We start from the raw sequence: 16,406 nt of genomic DNA on the forward strand, positions 1-16,406 counted from the left end.
AATAACCACTAATCCCAAGAGGGTGCAATTGGAGAGGAAAGGGTTAATAAATGGTCAAGGCCACTTTGAAGGACCAGGGATTAGTACTTCCAAGGTAGAAGGAACACTATCCCGAAGGAAACCCCAATAGTGTGCATATAGAAAGCACAATTAAGGTTTGCAAGGTCCGGTGGGTAAGGAGTTCATTGTTGCCCTATGTATATGAATAAGAGGAGGTCAGCGGTGTTAAAGAAATGAGCTGGCTCCTCCAGAACCTAGTCAATTGCTTTCCTCCTTAATTTTTGTCTTTAAGACTAGATATTTTGTGGACCAGAGAAATAGCGGAAAGGGTTAAATGGTGACTGATGAACCCTTACAATAAGCACACATGTAGCCTAGAGATGAGCGAGTATACTCGCTAAAGGCAATTGCTCAAGCGAGCATTGCCTTTAGCGAGTACCTGCCCGCTCGAGACTGAAGGTTCGGGTGCCGGCGCGGGGGAGCGGTGAGTAGTGGCAGTCAGCAGGAGGGAGCTGGGGGGAGAGAGGGAGAGAGAGATCTCTCCTTCGTTCCTCCCCGCTCTCCCCCACAGCTCCCTGCCTGCCGCCGGCACCCGAACCTTTAGTCTCGAGCGGGCAGGTACTCGCTAAAGGCAATGCTCGCTCAAGCAATTGCCTTTAGCGAGTATACTCGCTCATTTCTAATGTGGCCCAATCCAAAACCCCTACTTTATATTTCTAAAGACCAAAAGGCAAAAGGTAACTGCACATTGAACAGCTTAGAGCCAGCACACTAAGGGTTAATATTACCTGTGTGCTTTGGCGTGCTGCTGACAGCTTTTCCTATGGTCCAGGTGACACCTAAACTCCTCCAGGAGAGTAATTACCTAAGGGAATATCCCTATTATCTCACACAGCACCGCTGTGATAAAGAACTGACTAAATCGTCATCGGTGCGGCAGCCCGACAGATGGTGTTGGGCAGCCGACTGACACTACACTAAGACTGACTATCTGAAAATAAGATAAACTATCTCACTAAACTACGTCATCGACGCATTTCTGCAGTGTTTTAACAAGTACACTGCTTCATCAGGATGAATTGTAAAATGTAGACGGGAATGTGGATTCTTCTTCAGTGACTATTTTCAGATTTATTTGAAGGATTACTGCCACGGTAACAATAATTTCCAACTCAATGCTTAAAGATATCCAGTTATCGGGGAATAAAAGCCATTCTATAGGGTTTAGGAAAGTTCCCCAGTCCAGATACAATTGGAATAATGTCAAGTTCTTCTGGAGGTACCAGGGATTTTAACTCAAAGTTTTGCAGGATAGTGACAAGGAAGAGGAATAACTCCATTCGTACCAAAGTCTCTCCGAGACAATTCCTTTTTCCTAAAATTAAATAAACGTATTAGAAGACATTTGATAACTGGTTTGACTCATTCTTGAAAATAAACAACTTCTTGATAATTTTCCTGATAAACAAGTATAATGCAGTGTTATGTGTAACTGGCCTAGAATGGCAACTACTAGCCAGAAATAGCATACATTGACCATATAACTTCTATGTGGCCCATGGTGTGGAGTACAGACCACGCACAGAACTGCTTGACATGACATTGTCATAATGACTTCCTGCAGCCTCCACTAGAGACAGCTCATTGCTATTGAGTTCATCAGTACCATGGTACAACAGGGTATATATGCAGTCAAACAGCCAATCAGTTGTTAATTGCAAATTAGTACCTCATGTGGAGGGTTCAGAATCAATGCATGGATACCTGTGGGCACTTCTGGCATCAGGCGTCGTCATGGAGAAAGTCATGTGATAGAACGTCATGATGTCACGACACATGGGGCCACACATAGGGGCCTCATACAGCGTGTCTTTAACTGTCACGTGAACACACGTCATCAAATGCGCCACATGTGCGCATCAGAGTCAGCGCTTCCAAATAGGGCGCATAAATTAATCGCAAACTTGCGAAAAAAGGCCTGCGTGTCAGAATGTGCGTTCCAAAGCGAAGCGCATAGATACTACATATTCAATGCGAAAAAAGACCCAACGTGTCAACAAGAGTCCATGCATTAATTAGTCAAATACAAGAAATAATACAAACAGTACAGGAGGAACAAGGGCAAAACACAGAGCAAACATCCAAATATGGCAATGTATGGAAACATAGCAGATATAACAGCTAAGATTAGTAGCACCAAGGAAAAGGATGCATGATATAAAAATCGCTACAAAAACGCAGCAGAAACCGCTGTATATGAATATGTACAGAATTTATTTGCAAATAAAGGATGTAAGTCCCCATGTGTGGCTCCAAGTTCACTCCGGTAGATTCCAATATCCAATTTCACAAACGAGTATACATTTCAACACTATAACAAAAGAAAAAAAGTATAAATATGCAAAAATATGACAAACATATCAAAATAAATACCAAATACAAAAGATGCAAAAGTAAAAGTAAGACAGATCCGGTGAGGATCACCAGCACTATAGATATTGCGTAATATTGTAATCTATATTGAGGCCATGTGGTGTCAAAGTGTCTAAAGTATAGATCCAGCGGAGTTCTTTTTTAAGGAGAATTTTTTCACGATCGCCACCACGTGAGAGAGGGGGCACACAGTCGATCACCCCAAATCGTAGTTGACCGACCGTGTGGCCACTCTCCACAAAATGGCGCGAAACAAGTAATGACAGGTTCTTGGTACGAATAGAGCTTTTATGTCCATTAATTCTAGTACGAACTTCAAGTGTTGTTTCTCCTACGTACTGTAGTCCACATGGACAACACAAAAGGTAAATTACGTAAGAAGAGGAACACGTGAAGAAACCTTTAATTGAGAAAGCAGCACCCATTGATGAATGGTGAAATTTATCACCCTTAAGCATATTATTGCAGCAAGAGCACCCTAGGCACGGAAAATTACCCGAGCGGCGGGGTGCTAATAATGTTTGCTGTAAACCTGATTTCTTTTCATGCAATGAGTGTACCAAGATGTCTCGCAAGTTCTTACCCCTTTTGTAGGACATCATGGGGGGATTAACAAACTCCTCAATATTATTGTCAGCCCTGCACCCAGAAATTGGACGGAATAGAATCTGAAAATCCGGATACAGGTGCTCCGGTTTCCTCCCAAGCCTGGTTCTCGGAAGCTGATATGATGAGGATCCTTGCTGGGACAAGCTTTGACGGGACTTTCTTGAATACCCCGTCTCTTGATGTATTACAACGAAAGTGGGAAATGGAAAAAAAGAGGTACGTTTCTTTGAACCTCCATATGGTTACCTTGTCCGAATATTTTAAGGTTAAGAGAATTCCACGTGGACTGCGGTCACACCTTAGACCCACTCTTCTTCCTGATAATGCCAACTTTTGCCTAAAGTTTGAAAATATTTGTAACAGATTTTCATTTGACATAATGTTGTTGAATATAGACCACCTACAGATTGAAGCTACTACATGTTTGACAAACATTGCGAGCATTGCGGAACAGATCACCACCAAGATATCCACTGAACAGTGGCCTACAGTGCTTAAAAAGATTGATGTATCATTGCAAAAATTTAAAGAGGACATTGAGTCAGTTAAACGGACGAAGTGGTTTCGCAACCTTGATGATTACGAAAAGGGTCGCATATATAGTTGGCGCATGACTAAAAGTGAACGTAATATGCGTACACCTAGACGTGGTCGATATGCGTCCAGAAGAAAGCAATTTAAGGAGTCAACATTTGGTCTTTCCTCGGCCGGTTCCGAATCTACCGATGAATCCTCACAGGGCTCTAATAGATCAGTTCATTTTTTAGGATCAGGTCCTTCTAATCGTGGGAGAATGAAAAATGCCGCCACAAATCGGTTCGTAGAGGTGGAAGAAAACACGCAAGATGGAGGAAAAGGGTCACTAAACAGGACCACACGATCCAGCAACAAAAAGGTGACAACGCAACCAACCTAGTGGTAAACATCTCATCTAGGACACTCTCGGAGGTCGAAACCACCGTTCTATCAAAAGGTTTGTCCTATTGTCCAACCCCTCAAATAGACTGGTCTGAGATTGATTTGAGTCTACGGGGCTTCTTTAGGAGACTGCACCTTAAATCCCTCTTCTCTCAACAATTGAGTGTGGACACTTCTAACAATAATGGTGATTCTAACCCTATTGGACAGGTACCTTTCACCTTACGTAAGTGTGGCATTTATAATAAGAGCAAATTTCAACCACCAAACACTAACCATATTGTTGAGACATACATCTCCTTGGTTGATGCCGACATTAATAAATTACGTAGGTGTAATGTATCCTATAAATCTGTATCTAACCTTTCTGGTGAGGAGCGTCGGGCGCTTAGAGCGCTGTCAAGTGACGGGTCCATCACCATCAAGCCCGCCAACAAGGGAGGGGCTGTGGTGGTGATGGACTCAATCCAGTATGAGGCTGAAATTTATCGACAGCTAGCAGATCTCAACGTATATGAACCGTTAGCTAATAACCCTACCCGTCAGTATCAGACTCTTTTACGGAATATTTTGTTTGACGCCGTCATGGAGGGCAACATAGATCAAGCCCTTTATGATTTTCTGTACGTAATCACACCAGTGGTGCCGACTATTTATATATTACCTAAGATCTACAAATCTCTTGTAAACCCCCCGGACGCCCGATCGTCTCGGGGAGGGGATCATCATTATTTAATCACGCATCTATTTTTTTGGACAAGGTACTGCGGAGGTTTGCTACCTCGGGTGCCTCTTATGTTAAAGACACCAGTGATTTTTTAACGATCCTGAGTAAAATGACCATTTCAGACTATGTGATTCTGGCCTCTTTTGACGTGACATCGTTGTACACGTCAATTACGCATGAGAAGGGATTAGAGGCAGTGAGATACAAACTAGCATCTTCTGATATAACTCTCGATTCCGAACATGTTGTTCTATCATTACTTGAACATATTCTGTCAAAAAATTATTTTCTTTTTGCGGGCAAATACTACAGGCAGTGCCAGGGGACTGCCATGGGATCGAACGTAGCACCTACTTACGCAAATATTTACATGAACAGATTCGAGGAAGAATTTGTGTATGCGTCTGCGTTCTGGCCCATGGTGGTCTTCTGGCACCGGTATATTGATGACATATTTTTGGTGTGGCATGGCAATGAGAGTGACTTGATGTCATTCTATTTGGAGGTAAATGGCATTTGACCAGAACTCCAATTCACCGTAACAGTTTACTAGAATACAATAGTTTTCACCCTACCTCAATGGTAAGGTCCTTGCCGTGGAGCCAGTTAATTAGAGTTAAACGAATTACCATTGACCACAAACTTGATACTCGTTTGTCACAGATGTGCACTAAATTTCTATCACATGGATATCCTCACAATGTAATCACTATGGCCACACAAAAACTGACTAATGTTCAACCTGTTGATTTGTTGTCTCTTAGATCCAGGGTGGAGGGTCCAAAACAGATCCCTTTTGTATCGGTATACAATCCTGTAAGTACACAATTATCTGCTATTCTCAAAAAACATTGGTCATTGCTACGCATGGCTGACAATAATATTGAGGAGTTTGTTAATCCCCCCATGATGTCCTACAAAAGGGGTAAGAACTTGCGAGACATCTTGGTACACTCATTGCATGAAAAGAAATCAGGTTTACAGCAAACATTATTAGCACCCCGCCGCTCGGGAAATTTCCTGTGCCTAGGGTGCTCTTGCTGCAATAATATGCTTAAGGGTGATAAATTTCACCATTCATCAATGGGTGCTGCTTTCTCGATTAAAGGTTTCTTCACGTGTTCCTCTTCTTATGTAATTTACCTTTTGTGTTGTCCATGTGGACTGCAGTACGTGGGAGAAACAACGCTTGAAGTTCGTACTAGAATTAATGGACATAAAAGCTCTATTCGTACCAAGAACCTGTCATTACCTGTTTCGCGCAATTTTGTGGAAAGTGGCCACACGGTCGGTCAACTACGATTTGGGGTGATCGACTGTGTGCCCCCTCTCTCACGTGGTGGCGATCGTGAAAAAATTCTCCTTAAAAAAGAACTCCGCTGGATCTATACTTTAGACACTTTGACACCACATGGCCTCAATATAGATTACAATATCACGCAATATCTATAGTGCTGGTGATCCTCACCGGATCTGTCTTACTTTTCCTTTTGCATCTTTTGTATTTGGTATTTATTTTGATATGTTTGTCATATTTTTGCTTATTTATACTTTTTTCTTTTGTTATAGTGTTGAAATGTATACTCGTTTGTGAAATTGGATATTAGAATCTACCGGAGTGAACTTGGAGCCACACATGGGGACTTACATCCTTTATTTGCAAATAAATTCTGTACATATTCATATACAGCGGTTTCTGCTACGTTTTGTAGCGATTTTTATATCATGCATCCTTTTCCTTGGTGCTACTAATCCCAGCTGTTATATCTGCTATGTTTCTATACATTGCTATATTTGGATGTTTGCTCTGTGTGTTTTGCCCTTGTTCCTCCCGTACTGTATGTATTATTTCTTGTATTTGACTAATTAATGCATGGACTCTTGTTGACACTTTCGGTCTTTTTTCGCATTGAATATGTAGTATCTATGCGCTTCGCTTTGGAACGCATATTTTGACACGCAGGCCTTTTTTCACAAGTTTACGATTAATTTATGCGCCCTATTTGGAAGCGCTGACTCTGATGCGCACATGTGGCGCATTCGATGATGTGTGTTCACGTGACAGTTTAAGACACGCTGTATGAGGCCCCTATGTGTGGTACGTCGTGACATCATGACGTTCTATCACATGACTTTCTCCATGACGACGCCTGATGCCAGAAGTGCCCACAGGTGTCCATGCATTGATTCTGAACCCTCCACATGAGGTACTAATTTACAATTAACAACTGATTGGCTGTTTGACTGCATATATACCCTGTTGTACCATGGTTTTCATTGCATTTGAAAAAGACTTTGTGTCAAAACGTCATGTATCTGTGACTTGAGGAGGAATAAAGCTCTGCATCATTTATCTGCACCTGGTTTGCTGCCATACTTTTCTCTTATACTTTGATTACTTTGGAAATGATTTGGATCTAATTTTCTTGTGGCGATTGCAACTTACCGGTCCATCCCTTATTGGGTTAAGGTGGTGCTGTCTGCAACCCTATTTGTCTCTATTGAGTTCATCAGTACCTGTATGAATCTACTAGCTGATATACCCGGCTTCGCCCAAGTTAATTTGGTACTGGTGTTCACACGGAAAATCTTATGAAGTCGTGGTTACTTTAGAGATACCGAGGAAAAAATATGTTCACCATTTTGCATAGTTCTCTGCGTTACCCAGGAAACACCACGGGAGGTAATCATGCGACGTTTCCTTTATATAAAATTACATCAAGAAGTGAGAGAATTAGATTCCATATGTAAAATTTGGACGCTAATTCTTTTGCACTTAGAATTGAATAATCGAGTTGGGACCCATTAACTTTTCCTATTTATGACATAATCAATGCCCCTGCCAAATTTCATGTTTCTATGACACCAAGAAGTGAGAGAATTAGATCCCGTACGTAAAATTTGGACTCTAGTTCTTTTGTGCTAGAATTGAATAATCAAGTTGGGACCCATTAACTTTTCCTATTTATGACATATTCAATGCTTATGGCAAATTTCATGTTTCTATGACATTGGGAAGTGAGTGATTTAGATTATGTATGTAAAATTTTGACGCTAATTCTTTTATGCTAGAATTAAATAATCGAGTTGGGACCCATTAACTCATCCTATTTATGACATATTCAATGCTCCTGCCAAATTTCACGTTTCTATGACACCGGAAAGTGAGAAAATTACGCCCCGTACGTAAAATGTGGACGCTAATTCTTTTGCACATAGAATTGAATAATCGAGTTAGAACCCATTAACTTTTCCTATTTATGACATAATCAATGCCCGTGCCAAATTTCATGTTTCTATGACACCAAGAAGTGAGAGAATTAGATCCCGTACGTAAAATTTGGACGCTAGTTCTTTTGCGCTAGAATTGAATAATCGAGTTGGGACCCATTAGCTTTTCCTATTTATCACATATTCAATGCTTATGGCAAATTTCATGTTTCTATGACTTTAGGAAGTGAGAGATTTAGATTATGTACGTAAAATTTGGACGCTAATTCTTTTGCGCATAGAATTAAATAATCGAGTTGGGACCCATTAGCTTTTCCTATTCATGACATAATCAATGCCCGTGCCAAATTTTAAGTTTCTATGACATTGGGAAGTGAGAGATTTAGATTATGTACGTTAAATTTCGACGCTAATTCTTTTGCGCTAGAATTGAATAATCGAGTTGGGACCCAATTACTTTTCCTAATTTGGAGATAATCTATGCTTGTGCCAAAATTCATGTTTCTACGACATTGGGAAGTTGGAGAACTTTTGGCGAGTCAGTCAGTCAGTCAGTGAGTGAGTCAGTGAGGGCTTTCATCTTTATATAGACTAGCTGATATACCCGGCTTCGCCCGAGTTAATTTGGTACTGGTGTTTATCTGGTGTTCACACGGAAAATCTTCTGAAGTCGTGCTTACTTTAGAGATACCGGAAAAACATATGTTTACCATTTTGCATAGTTCTCTGGGTTACCCAGGAAACACCACGGGGAGGTACCCATGTGACGTTTCCTTTATATAAAATGACATCAGGAAGTGAGAGAATTAGATTCCATATGTAAAATTTGGACGCTAATTCTTTTGCACATAGAATTGAATAATCGAGTTGGGACCCATTAACTTTTCCTATTTATGACATAATCAATGCCCGTGCCAAATTTCATGTTTCTATGACACCAAGAAGTGAGAGAATTAGATCCCGTACGTAAAATTTGGACGCTAGTTCTTTTGCGCTAGAATTGAATAATCAAGTTGGGACCCATTAACTTTTCCTATTTATGACATATTCAATGCTTATGGCAAATTTCATGTTTCTATGACATTGGGAAGTGAGTGATTTAGATTATGTATGTAAAATTTTGACGCTAATTCTTTTACGCTAGAATTAAATAACCGAGTTGGGACCCATTAACTCATCCTATTTATGGCATATTCAATGCTCGTGCCAAATTTCACGTTTCTATGACACCGGAAAGTGAGAAAATTACGTTCCGTCCGTAAAATTTGGACGCTAATTCTTTTGCGCATAGAATTGAATAATCAAGTTTGGACCTATTAACTTTTCCTTTTTATGACATATTCAATGCGCCTGCCAAATTTTAAGTTTCTATGACATTGGGAAGTGAATTAGATTCCGTACGTAAAATTTGGATGCTAATTCTTTTGCGCATAGAATTGAATAATCGAGTTGGGACCCATTAACTTTTTCTATTTATGACATATTCAATGCGTGTGCCATATTTTAAGTTTCTATGACATTGGGAAGTGAGAGATTTAGATTATGTATGTAAAATTTCAACGCCAATTCTTTTGCGCTAGAATTGAATAATCGAGTTGGGACCCAATTACTTTTCCTATATTGGAGATAATCTATGCTTGTGCCAAATTTCACATTTCTACGACTTCGGGAAGTTGGAGAACTTTTGGCGAGTCAGTGAGTGAGTCAGTGAGGGCTTTCGCCTTTATATATATAGATATCCAGGTAGCCCCCTCTTGTGCTGGCTTCATACATCCCTTTGTAAAGGAAAGCAACTGTGGGATTATTTACTTAAAATAAAAAAGCACATTTATGAATGCCTTCTGTGGGGAATTGGGTGAATTTTTAAATTTCCAGTAGGTCCTATTATGTCTTGTTACTTAAGTATACCAAAGCATTATTTCAGTGATGTCCATATATATAGTATCACTGTAATTGTAATGACCCATAAAATACAGTTAACAAGTTATCCAATGGAACACACTGTTGCTGTTTTGCTGCCGCTTCTTGTGGCATACCACAAAGGAGTCCGCTGCAACGCCATCGTACAAGCACCAAATATAAGCCTGGAGCCAGCCCTGCTGCCTATAGACAAAGCTATGTTTACTATGAGAGGAGAGCTACCATCTTAACCCAAATACATGATTTCTGCCTCTAATATGCCTCTACATTCTTACCCAACACAATCCTTTCTTGGTAGCGTTTTTTGAAAAATTACATGGTCAAGTATGGGCTTCTGGATGGCCTCTGTACAGCAGCACAGAGAGCCCCTATGGTCCCCTAATATGGACACATGAGTACTTCCTGTGCTGCCATACAGGGAAGAAACATGTCTTTGCCTTAGAGGAATGTTTCTAGGCGAGATACCTCAGTAATAAGATGCCAACATTTTTTCTCATAGACTCAGATAAAATCCATGAGAAAACACTCCTGTATAAAATTGTTGACCCACAGTGTACAATAAGGCCCGATAGCAGAATAGCAGTTGGACAAAGACCCATAATATAGTCATGTGGGTGTTACAGCGAAATGGCGGGAGAGAAGAAAGTAGATGTAATGACTAGGATACATATAGGTATGGGGCTGTAAATGGGATACAGTTACCTGCGGATAGAGGCATGAATGCATCGTTCTTCTTAAATGCTCCTTTCTCATTGAGGAAATTCTCCGGGTTAAATTCTGTTGGGTACTTGAAACAGGTGGGATCTTTTAGAACTGATGTTAGCATTGGGTAAACGTTGATACCCTGAAATTTCCAAGAAATTCTTTAGCAATATTATAGCAATAAATGTACAGGACATTTAAAGTAAATCATCACCAATTTACAAATATCTATCACATCTATCTATCTATCTCCCATCTATCTATCTATCTCCCATCTATCTATCTCATATTTATCTATCTATCTCCTATCTATCTATATACTATCTATCTATATTGTATCTATCTAGCTATCTATCTCATATCAATCTGTCTATTTCCTATCTGTCTATCCCATATTTATCTATCTATCCGATATCTATCTATCTATCTATCCTATATTTATCTATCTCATATCATTCTATCTATATACTATCTATCTATATTCTATCAATTCTATCTTATATCTATCTATCTTATATCTATCTATCTCATATCTATCTATATACAATCTATCTATCTCATATCTATCTATCTCTCTATCTCATATCTATCTATCTATCTATCTATCTATCTATCTATCTATCTATCCCATATCTATCTATCTCATATCATTCTATTCAGTGTAAGCATGCATGCCACGCGGGTGGCTGCCACACGATTATGAGCTGGATGAAGTATGGGCTGGAGAAAGTATGATACAGTTTGACCATGGCAGTTCGACATGGTAGGAGACAGGTAGGCCACAAACTCTGAGAATGCTGCGGTAACATGAAAGCTGTGCTGTGATTGGTTGTTGTATATTATACTGCTGAGGTTACATGAAAGCTGTGCTGTGATTGGTTGCTATATATTATACCGCTGAGGTAAAATGAATGCTGCGCTGTGATTGGTTGCTATTTTTGATATTGCTGAGGCAGAATAAAAGTTGCGCTGTGATTGGTTGTTATTTCTCTTACTGTGAAGGTAACATGAAAGCTGCTCTGTGATTGGTTGTTATTTATATATATAAAAACGAATGTATGTATGTCTGTCTGTCTGTCTTCACAGCAATGCGCGACGGGTAAGCTAGTTAGATCATAAATAAGAAAAGTAAAGGGATCGCAACTTTATTATTTAATTCTAAGCGCCAAAGTAACTGACCCCGATGTAATGGAACTAACAATGCACAAGTGGTCGCTAGTAGTTTGATAGCAAAAGTAAGGGCTCCCACCCACTTGCGTTAGCGATTTGCGATTTTTTTAGCGTTGTGATAGAGCACTAAAAGTTTCTAGTTTGAAACAAATGAGTTGTAATGTGGCTATGCGCATTTGCGATTTTTTTGCGCAGCGTGAATGCGATTTTTTAATCGATTGCGACTGCCCTATATTTGTGCGATGTCCGATTTTTCCCTCGCCCATGCAAGTCAATAGTTGGCTAAAAATCGCATCTCACATCGCAGAATCGCATGCGCGAATGCGTTGCGATTCTTTTCTCTATAATTGAGTTTAAAGTGTCAAACACGCTGCGATAAAAAAATCGCAGGACAGTCACAATACATAGAGCTTTGCGATGCGAGTTTAGTGGGGGGAAAATCGCAGCGCAATCACATAAAAATCGCAAATTGTTCATTGTGATATCGCAGTGATTTTAAAAATGCACTATCGCCCTCGCCAGTGGGTGGGAGCCCTAAAGGGGACACCACTTGATTATTCAATGCTAAGTGCAAAAGTAAGTGACTCCCTATGTAATGTAACTAATAACACACATTTGTACTACAAAAACTTGAAATTTGGCACAAGCATTCTTTAGGTTGTAAATAGAAAAAAGGGGTTGCAACTTGATTATTCAAGTAAAAGCATGAAAGTAAGTGACCCCCTATGACCTCTGTACAGCAGCACAGAGAGCCCCTATGAGCACTTCCTGAGCTGCCATACAGCGAAAAAAACATGTCTTTGCCTCAGAGGAATGGTTCTAGGCGAGATAATAATAGTAATAAGATGCTAACATTTTTTCTTATTTGATTATTTAACACTTTCCAATCCAATTTCTATCCTGGATTTCCTAGGGGGGGCTTACTCTTTTTCTACTGTTATACAACAGCGCTATTTGCTGGCTAAAGCCAGTACTGCATGAGGTGACACGTTGGATAGGCTCCGACAGCAGAGAGGCTGGCAATATACAGTAAGAGAACCCCGACGGACGTCTTCCAACATCGGAGCTGTACAGCCTTAAATCATAATGTCTTCAGAGGTCAGACAGTGGATTGGAAAGGCTTAATTCTAAGCGCCAAAGTAACTGACCCCCTATGTAATGTAACTAACAATACACATCTGTACTTCACAAACGTAAAATTTGGCATGACCATTCTTTAGGTCCTAAATAGGAAAAGTAAAGGGGTTGCAACTTCAATATTCAATTCTAAGTGTGAAAAACTGTGCGGAAATCTGCGGCATGGTTTCTCAGAAACCATAAAGCCTAGGGAAATATTTTGTATACTGAGGAGAATCTAACTAACCTCTAAGTGTATATACTGAGGAGCATCTAACTGATCTCTGTGTGCATATACTGAAAGGCTCTAAAGTACATAAGGAAGCGGCCATGGACTGCAGGGATGGAGCATGCCTTTAGGGCTAAGAAGTCCAGTCTGGGGGTAAATTTGAATAAAGAGAGGCATTACCTTTTAAGGGTAACAAGTAAAAAGAGTAGAAGGGGTGGCATATTCTGCAGAGGGACATTGGTACATGCAGTCTGAGGAGGATCTAACACTCCTCTATGTGTATACATATTTTATTCTTCGGTTCCTCTGAAGTAACCCTGACTTCATAAAAATTTGCATGAGAACAACAGGTAAATACCTGTACCAAATTACCTCGGGCGAAGCCGGGTATATCAGCTAGTACTGTATATTTTCTTCATAAAATTTAAGTAGCTTTAAAATGTTAACATTTTGTGACTTATCCTGTACTGATCGGAGTCACAGTCTGTAGTTTAACAAAGAGCTGTATTCATGTCTATTGTTATGCTTTGAAATGACAGAGAAATAGTGCAGCGCCTTAAAATTGAAAAAGATAATTCAAATGTACACTTCTACATAGGAGTTCAGTGACTCACCTGGCACTATGCAGATGGTTCCAATATACTTGGAGACCCTCCCGGCAAGCTCTAAATGAATCCGCTCTGTATCTTATGGTGATCCCACTTATGGAGAGCAGCATACAGACCACCCCAAAATTTTTGTAAGAAATGGGTCCAAAATGAAAGGCAGAATTGCAAAGCACAAAAAAAGTCCCTTTGCGCTCTAATGAGATAATGCAGTGTACTAGAGAGGGTGATACTAATAACAGTGATAGAGCACAATTCTAAAAAAGTTAGGGTATTATAGGCAAACAGTCACCATGCACCTTCTCTAGTACACTGCTTTATAATAAATAAATCTTGGTATTTGTATAGTGCCAACTTATTCTGCAGCGCTTTCAGGTAATTATTACTTATTACCCCCCACCAAGCTGGGTTCTCATTTTACCGACCTTGGAAGGATGGAAGGCTGAGTCAACCTTGAGCCGACTACCTGAATCAAGCGGGGAGAGAGCTTACACTCTGCACCACACAAGGCCCTATATCTAACTAGAGTGCAAAGGGACTATTTTTGTGCTTTGCACTTCTGCCTTTGCTATTGTTTTGCTTTGGTTGCTATTAGAAACAGTCAGCAAGTATGTTGTCAGACACCCCAGAGCTCTTATGACAGCCAGTTCTCAGTGTAAGAATACTAATAACACTCAATATACTAATAATAGCCAGCACAAACTGTGCAACTAATGAACCAGCAAGGAATAATTACTGCAGAATTTTGAAGATGATGGTATGTGATAGGTAAAGTCACCTGATACAAGCTCCGAGTCATAACTGTTTTTTGGCAGACTGTTTTGCTTGGTGGTTTGCCATTGCCTTCCACAGTCATCTTTTTACACCCCAGCAAGCTGGGTACTCATTTTATGGACCTCAGGAGAATGGAATGCTGAGTCAACTTTCAGCTGGCTACCTGAACCACACAGGTATGGAACTTGCAACCTTCTGGTTTTGAGTGAGAGCTTTAGGGCAAGCACCCACTGGCGTTTGCGTTTTCCGCGGGGAAAAAACGCAGCGTTTTCGCCGCGTTTCCCGCGATTTTTCCGCGCGTTTTTCGCGGCGTTTTCGCGGCTTTTCTGTTAATTTCCATTGACATTCATGGGTGCATTAGGAGAAAAATAGGGACACATATTCAACTGACAGTTCCTATGTTAAAAACGCAAACGCAACGCAAAAAAAACGCCAGTGGACAGGAACACATGTTATCTCTATGCCTGTGCAGGAAAAACGCAAAACGCAAAACGCAGGTAAAAAAACGCCAGTGGGTGCTCGCCCTAAGACTGCATTTCTGCTGCCTTAACACTCTGCACCACACAAGGCTCTAAGGCAGCAGTGGGCTGCCTGAGGCTCTATAGGTAGTAGTAGCACCCAAAATGTTTACTGTATATTATGGTAGTGTACATGTCATTAATCCATAGGATGGCATACAGTGGCTCAATGGTCAGCACTGTTACCTTGCAGCACAGGACAACATCCGTATGGAGTTTGTATGTTTTCCCTGTGTTTGCATAGTTTTCCTCCAGGTACTCTGGTTTTCTCCCACACTCCAAAAACATACTAATAGGTGAATTTACACTGTGAACCCCTATGAAGGCAGAACCTAGTATCAATTGATGTATAGCACTGTGATATATGTATGCACTATATAAATAAGTATAATCAAACTACTAACGACCACTTGTCAGTGAGTATGTATGTGAGTGCTTCTTATGCCCTGCCCCTGATGACATCATCGCTCCACCCCCTGGTGATGTCATTGAAAGTCCTACAACATATATAAGACACAAAGTCTGACCGACAGAAGAACACCACAGTTAGAGCTCTTGAAAAAGGGGAGGACAAAAATAACAAAATGAGAATACAAGCAAGACATTATTATCTCAGACACAACTCAGCGATCCTCATAGAAGACACCGACCACCCTCATCCGGTAGGCTGAAGGACCTGTGGTGACGTCACTATTGTGGGAGGAGACATTCTGCAGTTTGGTAGAAAGTACTTTATGTGGGTTCTTCCTATGCTCCGCCCCCTGGTGATGTCATCACAGGTCCTATAGGATATATAAAACACAGAACCTGACCAAGAGAAGAACAACACAGTTAGGGCTCTTGGAAGGGGAGGACAAAAATAACAAAATGAAAATACAACAAAGCCATTAATATCCCAGACACAACTCAGGTGTCCTGACAGATTACACCAACCTACCGTCACTTCAGAGATCCGGTGAGCTGACGGACCTGCGGTGATGTCACTGTTGTGGAAGGAGCCAAGCTGTGTTTGTCTTGTGTGGGAATCAACATGTATGTAGTAAAGCTGTGTGTGTGATGTGTGGGGATCATAATGGATGTACCATGTAGCAGAGCTGTGTGTGCAATGTGCTGTGTGTGTAATGTGTGGGGTCAGGATGGATGTAGCAGAGTTGTGAGTGAATTCTGTGGGAATCAGGATGGATAGAGCAGAGCTGTGTGTGTGATGTCTGGGGATCAAGATGGATGTACTATGCAGCACAGCTGTGTGGCGCATCGCGCCACCAGAAACACTGGTACTATAATTTCCTAATAATTACTAGTAAATACAGAAATGTTGCATCAGATACAATGCAATCTTGAACACACATGGACACAGATAGTCTCATCTAGACCTTATGGCCACAAAGGGGTGAACATCATACTAGAGCACCAGAAAAGAATTTAATGACCAGTCTGTAAATGTTGTCCAGTAA

General features: G+C 40.6%; 1 protein-coding gene across 1 annotated transcript in view; it reads right to left on the reverse strand.

Moving 5' to 3' along the window:
• Positions 1-643: 643 nt before the first annotated feature.
• The window catches only part of LOC136573224 (cytochrome P450 2A4-like), a 58,678-nt gene continuing 42,915 nt past the window's right edge, over positions 644-16,406 (reverse strand). The window contains exons 8-9 of the mRNA XM_066574509.1: positions 10,541-10,682; positions 644-1,375 (exon numbers count right to left, since the gene is read on the reverse strand). Coding sequence (XP_066430606.1) covers positions 1,194-1,375; positions 10,541-10,682 — 324 coding nt within the window. The 3' untranslated portion in view covers positions 644-1,193. The remainder of the gene's footprint in view (positions 1,376-10,540; positions 10,683-16,406) is intronic.

This window comes from Eleutherodactylus coqui, chromosome 7, assembly GCF_035609145.1.
Source record: "Eleutherodactylus coqui strain aEleCoq1 chromosome 7, aEleCoq1.hap1, whole genome shotgun sequence".
Lineage (NCBI taxonomy): Eukaryota > Metazoa > Chordata > Amphibia > Anura > Eleutherodactylidae > Eleutherodactylus > Eleutherodactylus coqui.